This window comes from Lotus japonicus, chromosome 4 (assembly GCF_012489685.1).
Source record: "Lotus japonicus ecotype B-129 chromosome 4, LjGifu_v1.2".
NCBI lineage: Eukaryota > Viridiplantae > Streptophyta > Magnoliopsida > Fabales > Fabaceae > Lotus > Lotus japonicus.
Window position 1 is genome coordinate 78096396 of NC_080044.1, and position 25969 is coordinate 78122364.

Genomic DNA, 25969 nt, shown 5'->3' on the forward strand with positions numbered 1-25969 from the left:
TAATATTTTGAAGAATTGGGGCATCTTTGTAAAACATGGCAAATGGATTTTTAATTTTTTATAATGATGTACAGGAACAGCTCTTGGAGACAAAAAATTAAACAAATGGGACGATCTATTCTACACGCCTCAAAATCGACAGTAAACTACCCTCTCCCCAGTAAAAAATTGGAGAAAACAAAACTACCGGGTGCTAACAAGAATGAGCTACGAATACAGTTTGCCTAATATACAAGCATTTGCTCAACCGAAAATATACATGTATATAGACCTCTCACTCCTACCAACAAACAAATCTATTCTCATTTTGTCTATATACCCTGTTTGGTTCCTGCTCAGCACCCTTCAATGTTTGAAGCACTCCCTACTTGTTTCCAGACCAGCAATTGGTCAAGGTCAAGAATCAACTTCTTTACCATTGTGGTTCGTACAATCATTATAGCATGTTTGGAAAGAATTTCACAATTGATTTTGAAGCCAGAAACAATTCTGGGGAGAAACTTCTCTGAATAGCTTCCAGAATTGATTGTGGAGAAAAATAAGTTGATCCAAACATGCTATGATAAAGACATGCAGTAGAAAGTTTCACATTAAGGGGAGGTATGCTCCACCATGACCCTTCCTCAGTACTAGTGGCGCCGCATTGTCAGGGACCTTATCCATTTCTTCTGCGATTGCGTCGATGACATCCCCAAATCCTGTTGCCACAGAAGCCAACTGCATCCGCAACCTCAAATCCCTCGTCCGCTTCAGTAAGCACCTGAATGATCTTCCTAAATATTTAGCCCATTCAGCTGGCAACCCTCCCCCTGTGAGCCAGACAGAGAAATGGGATTGGTCCCCTCTGGCAGCCACTTCAGCTCTATAGAATCTAGCTAAGTCAATCAGCATTGATGGCTGAAGAGGTAGAACTGCCACAAATTCAGCCACAAACTCTTCCATTACTTCAGGTTTGAGCATCTGGTTCCACAGCACCAAAGCCCACTCACCTGGTTGGTTAAGGTTATAAGCTTCAGCTACAATTAGCGCTTCTTGGAAACGAGACTGCTCAACTAATGCACGCCTGGCATTGGTTTCTGATCGGTAAAGCCACTGGAAATCCGGCATTCGTATTTGAAGTGACAAAAGGGAGGCCTGAGCACAATCCCTACGTGTTTTATTGCCGGCATCGATTGACGAGTGAACTTCCGCAGCTTCAATGAAGTAGCGCATGGAATCCAATAAGTCTTCATTCTGGTCCTTGTAGTATCGGCGAAACCACTGCTCACATGATTGCTCTGCACGTGACTCTAAAAGAGCGGCTGTCTCATGTTTCATATCAAAATGAGTGTAGACCTGTCAAGAAAACAAAAAAGTAGTCAATAAATTATCACATATTTTGAGGAGCACTGAAACAAACAAGAAAAGGAGATATTTTTTGAGCAAATGGAAAAAAGCAAGCAGTCCACCTTTTAATACACTGCTCAGAAAAAAAGAGCAATTAACTTTTTAACACAGAAGATGCAGCACCATACGTATTGATACATAATAAAGTGGAATAAAAAATGACTATGAAGCATAGTAGCACATACTGGACTACATAATTATTCTGAAAAAATAGGTATTGACTTGTTCAACATAAATAAAAATGAATTGTAATAGTATGTCAGCAGCACACAACTATTAGTCTATATATTTATGTATATGCTACATAGACAAAATAGTAGTTGACATTGAAGCAATGTAAAAAATGCAAACCATGGCAAATGCATCAAGGTCATTAGGGTTAAAATGCTTCAAAGATGTAAGAACAGCCATTCGGAATCCTCTGATAGCCTCAGCAGTGCCTGTGTTTGTGTCTGCAGCAGCAGAGTACTTCTGAAGAAGAAGATCCAGTTGACCATTTTCTATAAGAATGCCAAGAATGAAATTGAGAGCATGAAAATTTCCAACTCCAGTTATCAGACGAGCCAAACATGGAAAATCACCCTCCACGACATAAGCATCAACTCTAGTTGCAGCAAGGGCCACAAGAACGTCAACTCCATCAAGGCAAGCAGATGACTTGTAGAAGTGGTGAGACAGAATAAGAAGCTCAACCTGAAAGTCAATTTCATCAGGAAGAACAGTGTCAGCTTTAAGACAAAGGAACAAAGGAAGACTCAACCAGAAATCATTAAGATACTTTCTCTACTTATATTTCTTTTATCCAGATTACAGCTTCTCAATGATAAGAAGATACGGGCAAAGCTGCCAGAGTACAACAGCAGCAAAGAGGAGAGGGGCATTGTTAATAATATCATTGGCTATTTAATCGTGGTTGGATAAGAGGAACAAATCTTAAAAACAGGTTCATGTAAGAATGGTCAGGGCATAAAATTTGTGGTGCAAGTGGTCTTCTAACCCTGACTGTTCAAAGTAATGTAAATAGGGAACATATCTCATACTTATTGTAATTTTGTCCCAGAACATTGTAAAAATAAAGAAACAGTGATATCATGTATTTATGATAAGTACTATATGTAATTCACACTGTAGTGTAGGCCAAAGTCAAACACTCAGATTTCTCAGCCCCAAAAGCTAGCTTGTAAGGTGAGGATTGCCAAAGCCTTTACAATGTTGGCCTATCTCTAGTCGATGTGGAATCTCAACACTCTTCATTCTAATAAATTCTTCTTAAAGAAAAAGAGGGTACCACAATCGCAGTTGATTACATTTATCACCATTTCAACAATCAATTTGAATTAGAACTTCCCAGCAGAATCTACTTTAATTTACCATTTTCTGAACATAATAGTAAGAAAAAAAGAGGGCGTAAGACTGACAACTGTCAACATGATACCTCGCAGGCATGTGGTATCTCTTGTCCTGTTATCACCAAACGCATTAAAGCATGCCCGATCTCTGGTTCAGAGGGACAAAGCTCTGCCCACTTCAAGAAGTCTGAAAATCTCCACAGCAGTGGAGCCGGCCCTTCCTCCTTTTGCGAATCGATATATCCTCCACGATGTGCAGCCAACACTCCCTGGAATACAAAAAATTAAATATAGCAATGCAGTTATCTTAATCGCTAGCAACTTCACAAAATCGTATCTAAACAGAATCGTTTAACATGACTTCTGCATTATTGACAAATTAAATAGAAAACAGTAAACATCAAGTCTCAAATCCTGGATTATGAATCACACAACATACAATGCATCTACGCTAGACATGTGATAAGTGTTGATCACACTATTACTCTCTACAGTTAGCTAGCTGTGATTGTTATTCTCTGCAGTTAGTTTGTTGATTAGTTAGCCATGTAGTTAGCTGGTCTATTTGGCAGTTATTCTGCTTATGACTTCTGATACAAGCTAAACAATCTCTATATATAGTTCTAGCATCTTATTGAAAGAGTTAACAATTGAATAATACAGTTTCTCAATTTCTTTCTCTACTTAGAAATCTAATCATCTATGATCATAAAGGATGTCTAAGATTTACTATGAGCAGTTGAGCACAGACCATGCCAAAGAAAAAAACGTTCTTAACTAGAATCAAAATAATAAATCATGAGCCAAACCTTCAGGAAAGATTCTGCAAGTATTTGAGCAATACTTGCCGCTGGCATTGGGTGAGTCTGCACCAAAAAGTTTGCCTCCTCAAAGGACTCCTGTGCTTTAAGAGAAAGCAGCTGTAGTAGTTCAATTGGTTGCTTGTTGAATGCCTCAGAAAAAGAGAGGCCCAAGGTGTTTGCAGCTTTAATAACTGCTATTATTCTCTTACATAGCCCACGTCCACTACCTTCGGTAAAAATGATCACCAAACGCTCCAAAACCTAGAATTGGACATCCACATTCCATAATTGTATAGACGCACATATTGTATTATCAATAGGGAAAAAAGACAATAACAGAAAGAAGGAGGGGTGCGGGTTTGGATAATTACCAGCAGTGGGTCAAGATGGTGCTTATCATTCAGTATACCAGACGACTGCAAAACTGATCGCACATCCTCATCAAGCATTGACACTGATACTTTGCTAGGAGGAGTTGAAATAGCAGCAAGCTTCAAGGCTGCATCGACAAGTCTAAACTCAGATGGTACTTGTCCAGGAGAGAATTTATATTGTAGTTGCTTGGAAGCAGTAATTTGCCCAAATTCCAGCAAAGAAAGTACAGCCCTTTCCAGCTCTGCTGCTCCAACCCTTTCCTCCCACCTAGAAAAAGACATTTCCAGTTTTAAGTTTTCTTCTTGTAACTGCAACTCATGTTTTAAACTGAGACTACTGGAGCCATCGTCAGTATCAGCACTTCTATCTGCTGATTCTAGAGGTGGACGTCTTGTTGTCATGTATGCTTTGGCCCTTCTTTTTGTCTTTGTACTCCCACCAAAAGTAGTTGAAAGACCGGCATCAACCGCTTGATTCTTATGAAGGATTTGGTTATTTTCCCTGGACTCGTATTTTTCTACAGTTCTATTCCTCGTATTTATATGGTTGTCCATCTTTCCTATTATACTTGCAGTTCGATCAATAATACTGGAGTCATTCTTGACAGCATTCTCCCTAATAGAAAAGGCAAAATTGAAGTCTCCTTCACTTTTCACCTGAGTCTCAGACTCAACGGCTAAGAGCCACACTTTGGTTTCAATTTCACGCAGAAGTTGCAATGGACAGACGCTGAAAAATGCAGCAACACGGTAAGTAAAGCAATAACCAAGTTGAAACAGGAAATAATTCTCAAATATGTTTCATACGGGTTGGAAAGACTAATCATCCCACTCAGCCATTGCAGAGAAAGCAATAAAAGTTCATGAAGTTCCCTTGGAGGAAGATCTTTCTCAACAGCTTCAGCATGTTTAAGAAAAAATAACCCAGCCTGCAATAATTTGGAATAAACTTTCAGCTTAGAGCAACATGGCATATATCTTTAGCAGAACATTGACTGTACTAGAAACCAAACACACATTAAGAGAAGGGACGGAATATCTGATGAATAGTGTGTGGCAGTGGCTCCATAAAGCAACCCTTTCTTCCGGCACATCCCAAAGAAACTCCTTCCATTCAGCTACCATAGATTCAGCCTAGCATTTGCATGAGGGGCAGGAAAGATGAGTGGAAAGCATCCATAAGAACAAAGCAAAACTCTGAACGAAAATCCTAAAAGCTGTCATAGAAAATTTCATGTAAAATGGCTAAGAAATATTATAAGCTGCATCACAGCTCAGATCTATAGAAAAACTGAACTAATTCAACATACAACTGACTTCATATATATAATAAAGGACACACACACCCATTGCCTTAAGCCTAAGGTTTTGTGGTGGTGTGTGGTTCTAACTTATAATTCGAATCGAACACTGCATAACTTTTAGAGATGTCTAATGTGCTCATTAAAGAGTGATTTGTCAATTAAAACTCATAATTTTCAAAACAGAGTATCTCAGCCATGCATTTGATTGAATGACATGAACATCTGCACCTAAATTTATTAAAAGAAGATCATTCCATTATGAGTAAATGAACTTGATAAATCAATTGGGTAATTCTGTGCAAATAACATAATCACACTTTATGGTGTAAAATTACACCACTTTAAAAGTGGTGCATATTAGGGAGAACCAAAGAAAATATAGAGATTAATTAATCAAATATTATTCATAACATGAGTACATGACCAATAAATGTCATTCATACCCCATAGATTAGTAATTTCCCATATATATCATCTGCATTAAATTGAGTCTTATTCATGCCTACTAAAGTAAAATAAATTAATCAAATCTGAAGTTCAACGGGCCCAAATTATACTTGTTAAGAGAAAATATGAAGAGCAGACAAATCAAACATCAGTCATAATATCAAGGCTTACAATCTTAAAAATAACACCTGAGATTCAGTAACATGATGCACAGCAGATTTCCAGGCTGCACCACTGGCCTCCAACTGCTTAGCCCAGTTCCTTGCTTGCTCCCAACGCCTATTTTTTTCTAGTGCAGACAAGAGTGAAGCATCATCCGAAATTTCATCACCCAAATGTAACTCATCATCTTTACGAAGTATAGGCTCTGCTAAACTAATTTTCCAATAAAACCTTCGATAGTTTGCCGCTGCATATCCACCGTCACCAAAGTCAGTGGCAGCAAGAAGTTGCAGCAAGCATCTTTTTTCATAAGGAGAGGGGCAGGTTGACAGCACAGCATCAGCAGCTGTAGAAGCAGTAGAACTAATCCATGATGTCCCAATCTGCCCCTCTCTTCCTATATTTGCCTGTATGTACATTGGTTCTTCCTTAATCCGTGCAGAAAAGGAGCCCAAATGTGCAGATGCTTCTGAGAGGCGCATTTGCGAAAATGCCTGGAGGAAAACGAAAAAGACAAATTTCCACAAGTTCAAACAAAGTATAGAACTAGAAGATAAATCACTATCATTATTTGCTACCTTAATGCAATATGAGAAGATGATAACTATATTAAATGTGCATATTTTTTATTATGTTTGTGAATTAATGTTTTTGTAAGTGTAGATCCAAGTACAAAAAATTGGGGTTCTATAATTTAATTGTTTGGGTCTTGGGTTGGGATATCCTATTCCTAGTTAGATTATTTGCCTCTATTTATGTTCACTTGACTCCCAAGTTAGGGTTGCTTTTCCTGATAGATTCACGTTGTTTGGGAGGCACACATCACTTGGCTCTTATCATGCCTACAGCATTAGTATTCTACTTTTTTTACAAAAATAAAATATTGAGCGAAAGAAAGTCAAGGTACTAAAGAATAACCATCTATTGGCTCTTAAAACCAAGAAGCACTTAACCAAAAAAGCACAGTCCAACAGCCACAAGCCAACAAAAACTAAGTCTTTTCCCACGAGGTAGATTTGCCTACATGAATCAAGTTATGTCAGAATACCTCTTCATGTGATGAAGCTCAAAGTTAGACCATTTTTCTCTAAATCTCTCTTAATGGGTTTGGTTACTTTAACTAGGCCCCCCTCCACTATTGGATGATTCACCATTTGATCAACTCTCTTTGCAGTGCTTCTACATATTTTCTCCTCATCTGCCTAAACCATACGACAAGACTCTGCCATCATTTCTACGAGTAATGATACATACGCACTCCACTTTCTCTCCCATCTCATTTCCACACATTTCTCTTTCTATCTCTCTCTGCACTTCCTGTCACATCACAAATTATATCACTCATTTCTCTCTCTTCTCTTCTCCTTTACCTAACACTATGTACAATGGTTTTCATTTTCAACACCCTCCTTTTTCACTTTTTACACTCCACATCATCTTCTCTCTCTTCCACCTAATAATTCAACATCCATTCAACTTTTACTCACTACAATGGTTTTGTTTAATAAAATTCAACACCCTACCCCACCACTTTTATTTCATATTCTTATTTTCTTTTATGTTTTTATTTTTGTGATTATATATTAATAACAATTATCGATTTAAATTAAATTAAAATAATTAAGAGTTAATTTTTTTTTCTTTCTAGTTTAATAATTTATTTTCTTAATTTTAATTATATTCTTAATTAATTTTTTCTTGCAAGTAAAAAAAAGAGATATAGGGATAGTCATTATTAAAACGAGTGAAATTACAAAAAACTTAAAATGAATACAATACACTAAAAATGGTTATTGTTAGGATCCATTTCACTAAAAAGATGTTTAGAGGTACAAACAAGAGTTTATTGGAGGCTAAATAGAAAAACTAGAGGGAAAAATGTCGTTTTTTGTGTGTCCAAATCAAATGAACCAAGTCTCTATTTATAGACAAAAAAAATGATGAATTTTAGTGAAAAAAAATTAAAAAAATAAATAATTTTACTACGAAATAATTGACCCCAACTAATTAGAATGAGATAAAAATCTGAAAATCACAATAACCAATGAGATTTTGCCAAGTGTATTAAGTGGTCCCCACTTACTATTCATTCAACCAGTTGAAAATATCCAACTGGTTGAATGTTAAACAGCCAATTAAACACCCTCATTGGATCATTGGAGTTGTTCAACAGTTGAATCAAGGATTCAACACCCTCATTGTAAGTAGTCTAAGGTGGAGGTGGAAATGAGATGTTAAAATAACATTATTCTTTAACGTATACATCATTAGGGTGTGTTTGGTTAAACAACTTTTTAAGCACATAAGTACTTATCACATAAGCACGTATTCATAAGTTTATTAGAGAATTTTATTGAAATTAGCTCGAAAGAGCTTATAAGCACATATTCACAAGCTAATATACAAAATTTATCAAGAGAAGCTCAAAATAGCTTATCAGTAGTTCATAAGCTACTCTCATAAATAAGCTTAACCAAAAACCTGCTCTGAGTACTTCAGCTATAAAATAAGCTCTTCCAAACACACTCTAGATGAACAAGATGAATTTTGAATTACTCAGCGTACCTGAAGAGCACGGATGAATGGCAGCAAGGGGCATGATGGAAGGAACATCTCAAACGCCCTTAGCAAAGGCAAGAACAATTGTTGTTCACAAAGCACTGCAACCATCTTGGAAAGAGAAGCAGGCCCTTCATCGGAATCACTCGCAACATTAACAGATCCAGGATATTCTGCTTTTCTTTCATCCTCTGTAGTCTTACCTTGGGAATCAAATATTTTTTCTCTTGTAGAGGTACTTGAGATATTAGACATTACAGAAGCAGATGAGTCCAGTGACACAGGAGTTGTTAACCTCCGTCGCTTAGGACTCTGCCTATTGTAATGAAATGTAAGCACTCTATCACCTACAGGGAGGGTATTAGTTGCATTTACAGCTGCTCCAACATTGTCTGCAATCTGGGAAGAAATATCATTCACCTTGATGGATGAAGTTTCTCTGTCCACACATAAAAGATAATGGATTTCAATCATTGAAGTCTACACATTTGAGTGTGTGCGTGTGTAGATAAGTTGACAATGAATTAAGATATGAAATACATAGACCTTTGACAAATACTATAAAATGTGAGTTTTTAATCCAATCCAATCATCAAAGTATAGAACCATCAAATCTTAACCGTACTAGGCAGAATCTGCTACAAAATGGTGTCCTAGCTTGCCATTTTTTTTTAAATGAATGGATACCAATAAGCATAACATCAAATATACAAATAGTAAAGGAAAATATATTGAATGATTGAATCTGTGTTTTAAATTTTAATATGTGCTGATTCAGTTAAACAATTCAGATTAATGCAAAATAACAAGCACTAGCGAGTGTTTTAAGTGCACTGGTTAAAGAATGAAAAATATGAGATATTCATTGACAGTGAATCTTTTAAAGTTAGCAATGCATTCAACAGTACATTTCAGTAATCTTTAGGGCACTTATACTTGTTAGCAAGATCCATGTAAATTTTATATCATGATGGAAATTTTAATTCAACGGTAGACTTTTTGAGAAATTCATTATATAAAAAGAATTATTACTAGTTCCGTAAGATCTGATTTCATTTATGCTTTCATCAATGTACCCTAAAACATAGACGGAAAACAGACAGATCTTGAGTAATGTAACATAGACTACTTCAACATCCATAATAAATTAAATTGCAGAAGACTGCAGGCTCTTCACAGCAGAAATGACAAAACATGCCAATCAATGAAAAAACCATGAACAGAATATGATTATGAAATCATCATTTCACTTAAAGATAGTTACAATCACCTTGCTGCAGTGATTTCCAACCAAACTGTCAGGCATGACAATGGAGAGACATCATGGAAACATGAAGCAATCATTGCCAACATTGACCAGGACAACTCTTTTGCCTTCGCCAAGAGAGCCTCTCCAGGAGATTTTTTCCCTTCACACTCAGCTAATATTTGGAAGAGTTCAACAGGAATACACATGTTTTCATCAGGAAAGGACGTTTCACTGCTTTTGTCCAGTGTGTCCAAGAATGAAGCAGAGCTTGCCTTTTTCTTTGAGTGCATTCCTCTCAAAACTGCCAACATGTGAAGTCTGAGACCTGGATCACTAAACTCCTTTGATGCCTAGCATTCACAATCACAAACAGATTCAAAGTGAAACAATATCATTTTAAAATTTATTTAAATAACTTGCACAGTTAAGGCTGAGTCAGAATGGGACACAAAACTCACCACTTGGACTACTGTATCAAATGAATACCCTCCAATCTGAGCTTCGGACAAAAATTCAATCTGACAGTAGCAGAAAAATTGTAAGATAACGTTTGAGGAGTTAATAGAAGAAATAACATGCGTAGAAACATACCCAGTCATTGTCTCTAGCTAATACAGAAAGGTACTTGGTACTTAACGGAAGCTGGTGCAACCTACAAAAAGTTGTTACCAAATTCCAGTGCTGGCTAGCAGCCTTGCGGCAAGATCTTAACTCATTTCCATCACCATTTCCACTTAATAGCCATGCCCCATAGGTATTTCCATCAACCAATCGTGGAAGGCTTGCTTTTTCCAACTGGTGCAAGACAAGTGTAAGAGCTCGTGAAGGTCGTTTACTTGGAGCTCCTGTCTCGGATGCAACAACAGGAGAATCCTTGTGCAAATATTCATCAGCTAGAGCTCGAGCAAGAGATTCTGTGACTTCACCTTCATGGGATATTGCATGAAACACTGACCCCTTAGGCGATAATTGCCTAAGATTTTCATTATTTTCACTTAATTTGTAGAAAGCAGATATACGTTTTAGCACAGCAATATCGATGCGCATCTTGCTGGCAGATAAACCACACAGCTCCAGAAGAAAAGCACATGAAGCAACAAGCATAGAATCCTCAAAATGCATTATAGCAATTGACATAACCTGAAAACTCAAGCAAAAAAAATTCAATCTACCACTCAAAATTTTAATGATGATAACTTTTATAGGTATTCTTTATGAATTAACAAATTATTAAATCTGGCAAAGAGCCAAAGATGTCACATTTTAGGAAGCACATGGGAGGATGTCCAGTATCAAAATAAATAGAAACACTAAGATGCAACATGAAACCGAGAGAAAGACTAAATGTATAGAGTTCAAGTCATAAAATCATTCACGTACCTTAACCAAACAACTTAACTTTAAAGGCTTAATTAGTTCTTTACGAGGTCTGAAAATGCCCTGCTGGCCAAGTGATCAAAAGCTTGATTCTTGCCATTTGACATAGCTTAATTAAATTTTAGGATAGTGAAAAATGGGTCTGGTTATTGTCCATGCTAAAAGCACAAAAGGCTCTTGCAGGGGCATGTTAGAGATATAAAACCATTCACATGATGTAACATGTTCAAACTTCGGTTGGCTTGACTCTTGACAAAAAGAATCATTTGAAAACTGGACTAGGGGTCATTGTCACTACCAATTTTGAAATTTATCAAGATTTTTATTTAGTAAAAAGAAAACTCACAGAAGAAAGTAGTCCCTCTTCACTTTGTCCTAGCGGTGAAAGAAGTGCCTGAACATCTGATTGAATGTTAGTCTGTCCATGGACTGAAGTAGTTGCTTCCTGCTCTGACTTCAGATTTTGAACTCTATGACTAAGAATTTGGTTAAAAGCTGCCAATGCTCTTCCACGATGCAAATGGTGCTCAAGCCCAAATCCATTTTCCTGAAAAACCAATTTAAATTACAGTTACAGAGTATGAAATATACCCAAACACTTAAAAACTATTAGAAATTAGGAGGCCTATACTCAACCACAAAAGCTATCAAGAGTTGAGGTTTGCACAACCCTTATAAAGGCTATCTATGCTCTATCTCTAGCCAATGTGGGACTTCTAACAAAAACATTGATAAACAGGAGGTTTGTTGGTAACATTAAATAATTGAAACAGAACAAATAACATGTTTGAAGCAACAAAAATAGAAGGATATCTCGTCAATAAAATTGCAAATAGTATATAGAAAAACAAGCTTTAGGTCTAGCATTTGCAGGTTTTCAAGAAAAAAAAAATTTGATTAGAGAAAACAATAAGAGACCAAAAAAGAAGTCAAATCCTCCTAAACAGAGACAAAAATAAAACAGAAAATAAAAAGAATTAAATCAAACATCTATACCTCAAGTGAAGGACCATGTAGTTCTTCTTCAATGTGTCGTTGGATAGTTGCTTCCCAGGAGATTGCACTTATCTCAGCATGCACATCAGTACTTATGAATAAATCAATTTCTCGGTGTAACAAAGCTTCCCCTAAAGGGAACCCTGAAAATGATTGGCATCCTAGAGGACCCTGTAATATCATGAAAACTACATAACTTGCACTGCATACATTTAATGGCACTCTGAATGCAACAGCATGCCAACTACTCGACAGTGATAAACAAATAAAAGAGAGCAAAAGATAGTCACGAAGCAGTCCAAACATGACATATAAAACACATGGTATTTTCAAAAAACCAATATCATGCATGTATAATGTCAATTCAAATGAGAAAGAGAAAGTTGTATAAAAAGCAGCCAGGGAATTTGGTCTTGAGAAAAGGAGAACAGGACAGACCTGGACGTAAAGCTGTATCAATCTTCGTATAGGGTTAGGAAACCAACACGGAAGCATTTGTAAAAGTGACGCATCACGTCCAGTAGAGAAGAAGATGCCATCACGCCAACTAAGATAGTCTGATAGAGCTGCATTGCCAAATTGTGATAAACAAAAAAAGATTCAAAAACAATGTGGGGTAAATTTAAGTTCCAGATTAAATTGGGTAAAGAGGATGGGGAAGGGTCACACAAAAAATGAGGTTTGTTGCTAACCAGTTTTTGCTTTAGGGACCAACAAGCCCACTGTATCTTGTCCAAGACATGCTCCTACAAGAGTGCGCCACAATGTGGGGAACCTTTGCAAAGTTGGCCTAAGGTTCTCCAATGTGCACTGGGCAGAGGAATGACTATGCCTATTCACACCACCACTACTTAAGCAGCTTTGAATAGGGACAGAAGCATGCATTAGGGTTGCCAGAGCTGCCATTTCTCCACCTCCTTCAGCAATGTCATCAACAGTTCGAATTATTTCATCTAAATCCAGAACACTGAGGTCATTACTAGGAACTAAATTACGTGACATTATTGAGCGAGCATTGGCAAGTGAGGCCTCATATTCACACCCCTTAACTCTAGATAAGAACAACCATCTAGCCCATTCACAATCAACCTGTTAGATACAATGTACCAACAAGCAAAAGGCAAACCTATAAGTAAAGTAACAGTATATATGCACAAAACTATACATAAGAAACAAAAGAGGAAAATAGGAAGCATGATTACACGAAAGGTATATTAATAAAAAAAAGTGAACAATAAATATCTCCTGTTACAAGTATACACAGCAATATATGATAGAGCCTCGAATTCAAACATTAGGTACTTAATAATCTAGCATCATGGTTCCCTTTATTTAGAGCTCGGTCAACAGAGCAAAGTAGAAGGATTCGAGAGATGGTTCAGTAGCAACAGATTCCTCCGGGCATTTTATCTGTATTGCTACAAAAGGTTACATCTCGTTCAGGGGGGAAAGAGTAGAAGTCCATGGTGGGAAAAAGTAGAAGGATTAGAGAGGCGACACTGAAGCAAGAGATTTCTTCTCAGCATTACATCTGTTCTGCTACTGAAACATACCTCTCATTCAGGGGGAAAAGAATAAATTCCATTGTGGAAAGAAGTAGAAGGAATAGAGAGGTGATGCTGCAGAGAGAGATTTCCACGAATTGCATATGCCCCGCTACTGAAGCATACCTCTTGTCAAGGGAGGAAAAGAAGTACAGGCCCATTTTGGTCTTCCAAAAATATCCTTGACATCACATTTGTGCTCCATCTATGGGAGCTCTGATGTGGTCTTTCAATGCCATTGCCAATCAAGAGTACCAATTTCATGTAGCCTAGCCTATAGGTCATGACTAGAGAATCGTGGTGGCAAGTATAACTTTGATGGAACAAAATGGGCATTCACTCCAAATACATACAAAAAAATAAAGCTTCCTTTCAGAAGATGCAAACTAAATCAAAAACAAAATCAAATGCAAAGATTAATAAAGGCCATTGATATGTTTTTCCTTACAGCTTAAGCTTGGCACAAGCCTGTCTTAGTAATAATAATCCTTAATGCCCTAACATTTTTAATGCAGTTATATTTCTCGCAAATGATTGAGCCCCTGCTTTATCCACACTTCAAGCACAAAAGCTTTTCCCGTGAGGAAATGTCTTGGATATATGTTATCATGAACCAACTCTCCCAAATACTCAAGTTGCTAGGTTATATATTATATTTCTTGCACACCCCCTCCCACAAAAGTTGTTTGGTCTTGGAGCACAATGCACGGGCATAAGTGTACTCATGCTGTAAGGCTCCTAATTCCTAAGTTCTAATGGAAGTCAGAATGATAGTAAAAGATTAGTTAACGGTTAGTGTTGAGCTATCAGAATAGTTGGATACAGTTATTCAAAGCTATAGCCAATGCTATCAGTATGTGTGTGATGTACTCATTCTTTAAACATTAACAAAGATCAGATTATATTCACTCTGTTTTCTCTCCTAATTCAACATTCATATGCTAACACATCAACAGCATACGGAAGCATACAGCATCAAGATTTGAAATAATGAAGACCAAGAACAAACAATTAGAATATACGAAACACAAATAACACAATCGACAAAGAGAAACTTACTGCAGTTTGTTGTAATGCGTAAAGGGAATCGTGATCATGGACCAAACTATGATGGTCAAGATAAAGGTCCAAAAGATTTGGCAAGTTATATTGTGCACAGTGATGCACAAATGTTTTATGCAAAGCTTGTACAGCTCCATCTCTAATTGATGAAGTTTCATTGAGATCATCAACCCGGATCTTATTTTTGCCAGATATGAAATCTGAACGAGCCAGTAGACCTATCAATTCCGTTGTCCCTTCCCAATATTCCTTCAAAAATATAAATCTTTTTGCAAGCTTTTCCTCCATTAGCATCCTCATCCACCCAGAGCAAATATCAGGTGAAAACCTATATATTTGGACATCTGGAACTTCCATGCATACGGAATCCAACTCTTCAATAGAGCATATGAAATTTTCATAATTAGAAGACTTCATATTGCATCCTAAAGATGAGGCTGACTGTAAATCATCCAAATTGAGTTGAAGGCTTCCAGCAGATAGGACATATGCAGGAACCAAGTCTAACAGTCTAAGGACTTCCTTCCGATGATTACGACACAAATGGTATTCAAGTTGTGACTCCCACAATAAAGAAATGTCTGAAGGAAGAGATTGATTCAATATCATCTGTACACACAGAGATGAACAAATAATGAAAATAAAGTTATTATAGAGAAGGATTTTTGTCCTTAAGAAGCTATCGACATTGAATTAATACCAAAAGCTGAGCCGTTAATGAATATATTAATAGGGGGAGGTAAATTTTGTGACAACTAGAGTTCTAATTTAACGTATAGAACCCTTAGATTTGAAGTTCGGTCCGAAAAAGAAGCAGTTGAAGTTGGATATTTAGACTTCAAGAAACATATAGAGTATAGACAAATGCATATCAAATGCAAACCTCTATGAAGACATAACAATTTTACTTTCAATAATATCCAGTAGAAGTGGTGAATTGGAAAGAAACCCAATTTTTAAGAATTCTTACTGAAACCATCAACATAAAATTTCTTTTATTTAGTAAATGATGAGAAAAATAGTATAAAACCTAGCATCTAGTGTCTTCTTAATAGGAAAGAGGTTGTCAGTCATAATTGGAATCATCAAAATTCAGTGACAAAAATAAACATCAACACAAACATGCATACACAAAACAGAGAGGCAACTTACACGATCAACGGTTCTTTGCTCCCAGGTATCGAACCAAACAGCAGCCGCAGCCCAATATCCAGCATGCACATCATCTTTATCAACTTCCAGAACAGATGAACTTTCATCAATATTCATCCACGTATCCAAGACAACTCCATCAATCTCTCCACATTCAATGACAAGCCTATCAAATGAATGGTTATGCAAGAGCCTTATTCTATTTTCTGTTGGTAAAACAGGTTCTGATGGAATACTGGTGTGTTTCAGGTGGTGATGATATGTATTCCAGAAGCTACTGCTAGGATATACACTCTTCCCATACACATGCACAAGGACAAATAAGATTGAAAGTCTCAGCTCATGGAAATTTCTTCATTCAGTACTTAAATTAAACTGCTTTACATTGACCACAAAGTAAGACAAATATTTCCACATACCTCAATCAGTGACATGTCTTCTAATATCTTCAACTCATATGGTCCTAGATAACCATATTTTTTCATTTCCTCAGCGATCTGGTCTCGTAGGGATCTCCTAACAGTGCCAAACAAAAGCTGTTTAAGACAGGATTCAATGTTCTCTCCAAGTCTACGAAGTGTTGCAACGGCAAGTTCACTTTCCCCCTGTATAATTGTATTATGGTTCATAATTAATTTCCATTGTGCTTTGAGCCAGCTAAACAGAAAGTTAAATAAATCACCTTCAAAAATAAGTCATAAGCAACAGCTCTGCCAATGTCGCGAACTTCAGTGAAAGTATCATGAGGCCCTTTGTCAGCAACAAAATCCTCCGATCGATGGAGATGCAGTTGAAGCACTGCCAAAGGGAGACGGCCAGAAAGCAGAGCATCTTTAACCACAGTCTTAAGGTCCAGATTATCCACCTTCCAGCGTGCCATCATTTCTCTTGGATTTTCCACAGGAAAAAATTTACCAAATTCTTCTGACACCAAATGAGACTTGGAATCAACAGGAACAAGCGCAAGATTTTCATTATTGTTGCTACCTGATTCGGGTGTGGGAAGAGAAAGCTCACGGTTTAACTTATCCAATGAATCTACATCTGATGGAAGAACAGGAAGTTGAGATTCTTCCAGCAACAATCCTGTGCTCATTAAAGGTGACTCTTCGCCACTGCGTACCTGCAATTTAGCAATAAGATACTATTTAATTATTGGGAAAAACAATGCAACCAATTTAAGTAGTCCCAGTAGCATAACTGTGGGAACTATACCGATCCTTGCTGGGCCCTTTGGAATGTTGACCTATGCTTAGATTGCAGATTTCGGGTGATCTCCAAAAAGTGAGCCATCTCACGAAGTTTTTGAGCGAAGTCCACTTCAGTTTGTAGTTTAACTGGTTCAACTGGGGGAAGAGAAAGTAATCCCGTCTTGTTGAAATCTGATATGTATGTATCTTTTTTATGTTGTCTTAACCCATATTTACGAAGCATCTTTGTTGCAAAGCAAGTAGCCAGTACAAGAAGCCTAAAATCATAAGTAAGAATTAAATTTAAACAAAATAAAAACAAGACGGAATGTCAACCACTTCGTTTTTTTCTAAAATACATTTTTTCTCCTTCAGAATATACTGCCACAGACATAAGGAACAGGCACAAGAAATAGCAAAATTGTTAGGACTCTGATTATCACCAACTCATCCATGTTATCTAATACTACAACGGATCACTATACAGAAATTTTCTTCCTCTTTAAAAAGGAATGTGTTAAATATGTTGGCAAATGCATCAGCTTATACATATTGTCTTGAATATGTACTATAGATCTAACTCAACCCAAAAGCTAACGCGTAAGGTGAGGATTGCTAGAGCCTTTCGATGTGAGATCTGAACACACAGAGTAGCCTCTCAAGTCTCAACACACAGTTCTATTTGCAAACTCGAACACATGACAGGGCAACATGCCATAATTTGATACATCTAACTGACCCCACCTAGTGAGTCTTAGATGATGATGATGATGATAATAAGCTAAGTGACCGATGTATATCTAATATATCTTTGGAAGACCAAAATGGACATTAACTCTACATTTTACAAAGATGGCATCATGTCTATCAAGAAGCAACTTCATTGACAAATGATAAAGAACATAAAATAAGGTATGAGAGCCAATGAACGGATAAATTTACCTTGAAGCAGCAGAAGTTTCACTATCATTGGCACTTTTATTAACCATAAGATAAACAGCAGCAAAAAGCAATCTCAAAACTCCCTCTTCTGCTAGATTCACATCGACAAGCATTTCCAAAGATCTGTTCATCAACAAAACTGAAAAGTGAATTTCATTAGATAAAATTTGCCAAAATAAAACCTAAACACTACAAACATATCAACGCAATCCATCTCATTTACAGTTTCATTGCCATTGAACCAGTGTAATACATGTACCGATGTAATTTGCGGTAATCTGAAAACTACATCGAAATTCAAAATTAAGAATAGATAAGTTTTGATTTAGAAAAACAAGTATTTCTTGAGAAAGGTCCATGAGGCACAAACTAAGAAACTATGCACTAATGAAACAGAGAAAAAGATAAATTCTCTCTTCATAAACTCAAAGCGTAAATCCTGTTATTTCAACAAGTCCCACATTGGAAGATGAGATCGTTAAAAAGGTATGAAGTGACAGATACATAAATAATAGAAAGGAAGAATAGGGGGAACAATGTCCAGAAATGTCCAGTCCTTGTAATTACATTTACCCCTCTATGTATTTGTAATAAAATACCAGGTTTCTATCAGATAGCCACTTCAGAAACACATGAAATATAAAATAAGGCTACAATGACTAAACTTTGGCTTACCTTTCTATTTCATCAAATTTCAAGTAGTCCAATGCTATTTGTAACTGACGTATGCGAGATACTTTGATGTCCCATCCTGACAAAGAAATAGATAAATAAACATGCACCTAAAATTTGTTCAAGATATTCTAAAGTGCGGCGTAAACTCCACTCCATTAGAGGTTAGTTTTGGCAGCAAAAGGCAAGAGAAGGTAAACGACTAAAAGAAGCATTTCAAGGCAAGTAGTTAGCATTGGTTCAATGAGGATACTAAAGATCTTGACGACATCCTGCTTCACCTAGTTGTCTAGCTCTTAAACTTCCCAATCACCAAAATATCAAACTTGAGAGATTGATTTGAGAAACTTGTGACAACACAAACAGGGCGGCAACACAGGGCTGATCATAACAGAAGTTGGAAAAGAACAATTTATATTTCAAGAAATTCATTTTATAAACAATGATTTTTTTTTGAAGTGAAGCAATTAATGCAATAAAACGGAAAATGGGATTCCTTTATAGATATATAAACTTTATTAGACAGAAAATGGGAAAAAAGAATCAGAATTAAGATAGCTTCCTCACAGTAGTTGAAAACATATATAGTTATATGGATATGGGGATCGTTAACGTATTCTCACTAATTTTTTAGAAGGAGTACATTAGCCACCTACACCTTTGGGAGTGCTTTAACAAATTTCAAGTGGTGACTTGCAAAAGTACTTCTTCTAAAAGAGCAGGAGTACTTGGGAATACATCAACAAATTTCAAGTTGTCACATGGTAATGTTCTCCTGTTAGCAATCCCTATGTGTGTGTGTGTGTGCGCGTGTGTGTGTGTGTGTATAACTCCTAATTAGCCGTAGAAAAAAGTATTCTTAGGTAAAACACTAATTTTTATCTTCCTTTAACACTTCATGTTTTAAGGACATAGCATTACTCAAAACAATGGAAATCTCCTGCCCCAATGCATGTCTTCCAATGGGACTTGTAAGGTGCTAGAGAACAGAAATTTCTGTGGCCTATATGAACTTGGGTGTTTCCCTATCAAATATGCAGTGAATGGAAGGATTAACTCATGCTAAGTTTTGGTGCTTCCCGGCATTTTATTTTTATATTGGTGCTTTCTGTGATTATCTATTCCTCTTCCCAATAAATCTTTCTTTTATGTTAAAATGAAATTGCCACCAACCCCAATGAATACCCTCTTGAGAAATGCCCCTATACAAACCATGAGTAAAAACACATAAACTGGATGAATTAGTGTATCACTCGATAGGTAAGGGGAATACTAGGAGATGCTATAATTCAAAAACATATATAGTGGCATTATGCCAAGTCATATAATGATTTGTTGTTGTAACACTCACCATTTTTCAAACACAGTTGATCTGCCTCTTCAGTGCCTTCATAAAGAAGAACTCTGTCCAAAATTTCAACTTTCCAAGGAGAAAACCTTTTGGTTGGTTCGTTTATTTCCACATTGTCTTTAAGTAGAAATGATATCCCAACATCTTTACTTGATTGGTCATAACCAATGTACTCAACAGGAAGAAATTCTTTTAAAATTGAAACAGAGGGAATATTGACTGACAGTCCATCTTCTCTCACAATATAAAAACAACCCTGGAATGTGCAACCAATAGCTTGTCCAATAACAGTTTCTTCTTTTCCATTAAATTGGTATAGATCATATACACTGTCTAGAGAGCTGTCATCATGGACATCTAACTTCGCTTGCAGATTAAAATGGACAAGTTGAGAGACTTTCTGATTCTTTACACACTTCATTTTTGAGAGAATAGTAATTCCCAAAGGAGAAAAACAAATAGAGTCATCCACACTAACTCTAAAGTTGGGAATTAATATCTTTCTCATAACATGTGGCTTCACATCAGAACCAAGAAATTTGTGATCATCAGTTACTTTAGAAGCAGCAGAAAAACCACTTGAATAGGAGCCATACAAATCCTCTTTTTCTGTAAACATGCAGCCACCAATTTTCTGAACCACATTACTCACCTCTGGGGAAGAAACACTTGCGTTTTTTATGTTTGAATCATTTGATTTGAAATAACCTGAACGATTAGAGCGTACCACTTGATGATCTATATCAGAACCACCAACTCCCCAGCCAACCAACATCCCCAGCCCAAATTGTGGACAAAGTGGAACCAACTGGTCAGATGAATAATTATTGCCGGTAACATATTCGCCCAAAGATATCACATAGATCACACCACATTCATCAATCACGGCTAAAAGGGGTGTGTGTGAAGCGATGACTAACCTTTTGAATGATCTCCTAAAAGAATCACTCAGCTGATTAGACAAACTATCCTTAATGTCAGGCTCTTCTTTAATGTATGAATGATCACTCAAGTGCAATTTTTCTGACCCTTGCGAAACAAAATGAGGGTTAAGTCTACAAGCTTGTGAAACATTTAAACATGTCAAAAATTCACCAGACATTGCAGAATAGAGAATAATAGAGCCAGAAGAATTAAGGCAGACAAGAAGATTATCAGAAAATTGGAAATCCACCCAATCAACTGCCTGAACTGTGTTTATTTTTTCATCAAGCCTCACCACCGAAACCCACTGAAAACCCCAACCGTCTAACTTAGCAACAAGAAGCAAATTCCTACTCCTGTCTCTTTGATTTGCATCACTGATACTGACAGGCACATGATGCATTAATGTCAAAAAAAATCCCACAAAGCAATATGAAGCACTTGAGAAGACTCTAGGGCATTCATAGAACCCATTAATTTCAATACCAAATACATTGGAAAAACAATCAGATTTAGTATCTGCACTACACAAGCTGGAGTGCTCAGAAGCATCTGCAGAATCAGCTGGTTGCTTCCAATTCTCCTTACTTTGGAATGTTTTATCTTCGAAGAGATATTCCAGAGATTGACTGCCATCAAATATGTTGAAAGAAACCACTTCTGCAGAGCAAGGAAATTCATGATTCTCAGGGAACTTGGTCCTGAGACTACCATCAGATACAAAAGTTTCAACTTTTGTGAAAAATGATTCAAAGTATTTCTTAGTCACGGAGCCTCTCAATAATTCAACTTCATCATCTCCATGAGTCAAATTTACATTCTGGTCCCCAGAGACACGGCTAAGGCTGGAAGATCCTCCCACTTCCATATTTTGGGCTAATGTAGCGGCAGGCCCCCATTTGACCCACCTTCCTTGCCTAAAGCTATCCTCTAATACAGCTTGAACTTTTCCTCTGGCTTTAGTCCGTTTTGAAAAAGCATGGACTGTCACCCCAGATTTCCCAGAAACAAATAAAAATTCTCTAAATGAAGCATCATTGTGCTGATCATAACTGTCCCCACAACAAGCCCAGGCCAACGAGTTCACACCACTAATGAATGAGTGACTATAAGATCTTGAACATTTAATTTCACTATGATCAGTATCAATATCAAATTCTGATCCTGAAGTGCATGGTAAATCATTCACCAAACCTGAATCACTAGGCCTAGTGAATGCCTGCGAGGAAATACTCGATGAACCTGGATCGTGATCACTAGAATCGTGGCCACTTTTCGGACAGCTAGAATGTGACTCTCCTGCAAGCAACAACGCAAACGCACAACAGATAAGAAACAGCACATACACTACGATCCAGACAATTGCATATGCCAATGTAAAATAAGGCTATTTAGCTACTTGGCAGCAATTTCCTAACTATAACCACGAGAAAGTAAACATGCAATCACCTTTAACCAGAGGAAGCAAAAGAGCTTCACTTTGATAAGAATGCAAAAGCAGAACCTCTCTCGTAGGAGAAATAAAAGCTTCGCGAAAGTCCGAAAGCTCAATCTGGACCTCGGAGGGATCCCAGTTGTGCAACTTAAGTATAGCAGGATCCTCACTGCCCAAGGGCAAATCCATGCTGCTCCTGATTCAACCAAAAACCAAACGCACATTCAACATAAAATTACAAAATAAAATTAATAGCTAATAACTAGTTATTAAAGTTCCAAACACTCCTCATAGTTAACTTGAATACTCAAAAATCAACGAAAAAGGCTCGCAACTTATGAAACTTGGAATCAAGGTATGAACGTAACTGATTTGATTCAGGAAAACTAGCTAAATCTGCTTTCTGATTCATTTCCTCGATTTCAATTTTTTTTGTGAAGATAAACGTGAATCGCCGGTTGAATCGATTATTGTAAATTGAAACCAATCAGGAATGAATCATTTGAAAACTAATTAAACAAAATGCAATCGACGAGTTCAAATAGCATCAGAAATTGCAAAATATAATCGAGGAGTTCAACAAATAGAATAAAAAATTGGCGATGACTTCAAAATCGAAGAGAAAAAACAAAGGATAAACGATGAAGAACCTGAAGGTGAGCGATGATTTGATTGAGAGGTTAGAATGCGAAATTGTTGTGAGTTTTATCGAAGGGAGGTTTTGGGAGTGAGATTGAGAATGGAGGAGGAAATGATATGATTGATAGCACAGAGAGAACAATGAACGTGCCTTTCGTGCTCTTCTACCACTGCTCTTCGCTGCCCCGTCAGACACCGTAAGTTTTTTTTTCCTAATAAAAAGAAAATGAAGATCTTTTTTCTTTGTAATAATGTGTTGTTGGGGTGTAAGCAAGTACAGTCCGATCGTGAATCCGATCAAATCGATCCGATCCGAACACATTATGGTGGGTTGGATTGAATCATTGATTCGGTTCGGATTTTATTTACTGCATCCGATCACAATCGGTTCGGGTATCAGATTCAGTGATTGAAAAACTCATGAATCTAAACTAACCCAATGGTATTTACATTCTTTTCTTACTTGAACCCAAAGGCTCCGGCCCATTCCATAATTTACATTTGAAGAGATATGGAGACATATTCACTACTGTTTAATATTTTACTGCCTATTTTATTTTAATGAAAACTTGTAGTACCAATACTCTAAGACCTAAGTTAATATTTTTTACGTTAAGGCTTATATTTTATTGCCAATTTATATTTGTATTGGATGTTGTTTTTAGTCTTTTTTATGTCTGATTATATGGATTATGTCATTATAAAATGTTGTTGTTTTGGATATGTTGGATAATATGGAATTTCCAATTTTTTTTTATAATTTTTTACGTTTTATAATAAATTCCATGCAAATTTTAAAATAATAATTTTTTATTTCAAATTCGATAACCCGAACCGAACCAATCCAATTGAGATTGGGTTGGTTTGGTTCGGTTCAAAAATAAAAAATCAAAAAATCCGATCCAATCCAAACCGAACATGTTTGATTGGTTCGGACATCTAAACACTATAAATCCGAACCAATCCGGTCCGATTACACCCCTAATGTGTTGGAGGAAAAATAACATGATCTCATTATAATTATTTGTTTCCGAGGGGTGATAAACAAGTTAGACTGACTTATCGAAATGATAAGAACATAAGTTTGATTTCAATAAATATATTTATTGAGAAAAAGATAGTTAACTTAAATGCAAGTTTCATGCGTAAGAGAACAATATAGTAACTTATATTATAGGTTTTGAAGTTCATGGTAATTGTTTCTGTAAGTGTTAATCGATCGATTATGATGAGTCGCTTAACTCCTTCTTCTAGTGAATGCTTAGACATTGTATTTTGATTGACTGACACATTTTTGTGTCAGGTGGCTTAGTAGCCGGCTAGAATACACACTAACTTTAATTGTGCAATTATGGTTGTGAAAAATGGTAAAAAAAAAACACCTTATGAATTATTTATCTCAGCCAATATGGTGAGTTTAATTAATAGTGGTTATTTTCTAATACTCAATTCATACAATACAATTTTTTTATAAATAGGATAAATGTGACTATTAAAAACCCTGAAGTTTTTTAAGCTAAAATGAATATCATAGTTTATTTTTGAAGGTATGAATATCAAAGTTAATGGTTCTTGTGTTGTTTAATGTATTGGAAAAAACAAAAGTTAAAGTTAAAATTAATATTGGACCCTTGGGCTGGGCATAAATTTACCGGTTGAACTCTTCCCTTTTCAGTAGCACAAGCCCACTTCAAACTTCATATCTGACTCACTAATAATGGGCAAGGACTTGGACACTTGCATCATGCATGCTTAGTTTAATATTGATCTTACTATATGGATATCGTATTGGGTTGAGGTTGAACTCCCATTTTGATTTATTGTCCCTCTTCCTATATTTACATGTTTGGATCAGTTTTTTTCTCTTCCAGAATCAATTTTGCATTCTAAAAGCGTTTCATTCCTGAATTGAATCCTGCTTTAGAATAAATTATAGAAAAATTTACAAACAAGCAGTTTTTGGCCCATTCTTCTTGGTTTACCATTTTGACGTTATTCTCTCTACAGATCTTTGGAGTCAATTGCGTGCCAAATTAAATATCCTCTCCCCTGAAAACAACATTGAGATAACATTTAATAATGTCCACCTCGCAACAATAATTAAAGTTAGTGATTGAGCAACATGAACTTTTTTTTTTTTTTGAAAGTGAGCAACATGAACTATCTAGTCTAGTACTCTCATAAAAAAAATATCAAGGATCATTGCCTAGTTCGAAATATGAAACGTGATGACTTGTAATGGCAAAACGTAAGCCATTAATAATAAGCAAGACTTATGATATATTCCTTCAATTTAGCTGGAGTAGGGTCCTTATATCATAACCTTTTTTTTTTGAGGGATATCATAACCTAATTATATATGCTGAATATACCGAAGTACATGTGATGTACTAATATATAGAAACTTTCGGAGGTTTTATTTGGCGATTATATGTACATGGACAGGATTAGGGGAGTAGGGACAGCTTAGTTACGAAATAACATAGTTTACGATGTCACTTTATATAATTAGAACTGTGGCTTGCTTAAGGAAGTAATTATGATTACTATTTGTGTTAGATGAAATAATATTCACTACACCAGAAAAGGGCTTTTACAGCGGTTTAGGTGGCAGCCGCTGTAACAACACAAACACGGAGCGGTTGATGGGCTATTACAGCGTTTTATTAAACTAACCGCTGTAAAAGCATTACCTTTTAACAGCGGTTCTATTAGAAGGCGCTGTAAACACAAAAACACGGAGCGGTAATAGGCTTTTATAGCGGTTTATATACTGACCGCTGTAAAAAATAGGTTCCACTATTTACAGCGTTTATTAAACTAACCGCTGTAAAAGTAACGTAAATAATAAAAATCAAGAATTCAGGTTCCGTGGATTGAACCCAGATTCCCTTAATAAAAGGCAATAAATAGTCTTTCCACTAGACTAGATTCACTTTATGGTAGATATGTACAATTTATAGTATTAATATAAGATTTAGTTGATTTCTTTAATAATTGGTTCAAAAAATATTCTGTGTGGGATTCGAACCCGAGGCACCACAGAAAATAT

The 25969-nt window shown here is 36.4% G+C and overlaps 1 protein-coding gene across 2 annotated transcripts; it reads right to left on the reverse strand.

Annotated features, from left to right (window-relative positions):
- Window positions 1-25: 25 nt before the first annotated feature.
- Window positions 26-23109, reverse strand: LOC130709981 (uncharacterized). Of its 2 annotated transcripts, XM_057559118.1 has the most exons (26): window positions 22929-23109; window positions 22293-22474; window positions 19920-22142; window positions 18572-18647; window positions 17897-18019; window positions 16980-17232; window positions 16447-16887; window positions 16184-16369; window positions 15765-16058; window positions 14610-15221; window positions 12699-13095; window positions 12445-12572; window positions 12007-12177; window positions 11357-11557; window positions 10225-10773; window positions 10092-10151; window positions 9655-9983; window positions 8391-8823; window positions 5852-6319; window positions 4930-5046; window positions 4720-4841; window positions 3910-4642; window positions 3545-3799; window positions 2822-3004; window positions 1738-2079; window positions 26-1335 (listed from the first exon to the last, which is right to left on the reverse strand). In XM_057559118.1, exons 2-26 carry the CDS (start codon window positions 22465-22467, stop codon window positions 586-588), a joined length of 9621 nt encoding a protein of 3206 aa, XP_057415101.1. In that variant the 5' UTR covers window positions 22468-22474; window positions 22929-23109; the 3' UTR covers window positions 26-585. The 2 variants fall into 2 exon arrangements, with proteins under 2 accessions (XP_057415101.1, XP_057415102.1); XM_057559119.1 differs by lacking the exons at window positions 22293-22474; window positions 22929-23109 and having other exon boundaries at window positions 17897-18035; window positions 19920-19983.
- Window positions 23110-25969: the final 2860 nt, after the last annotated feature.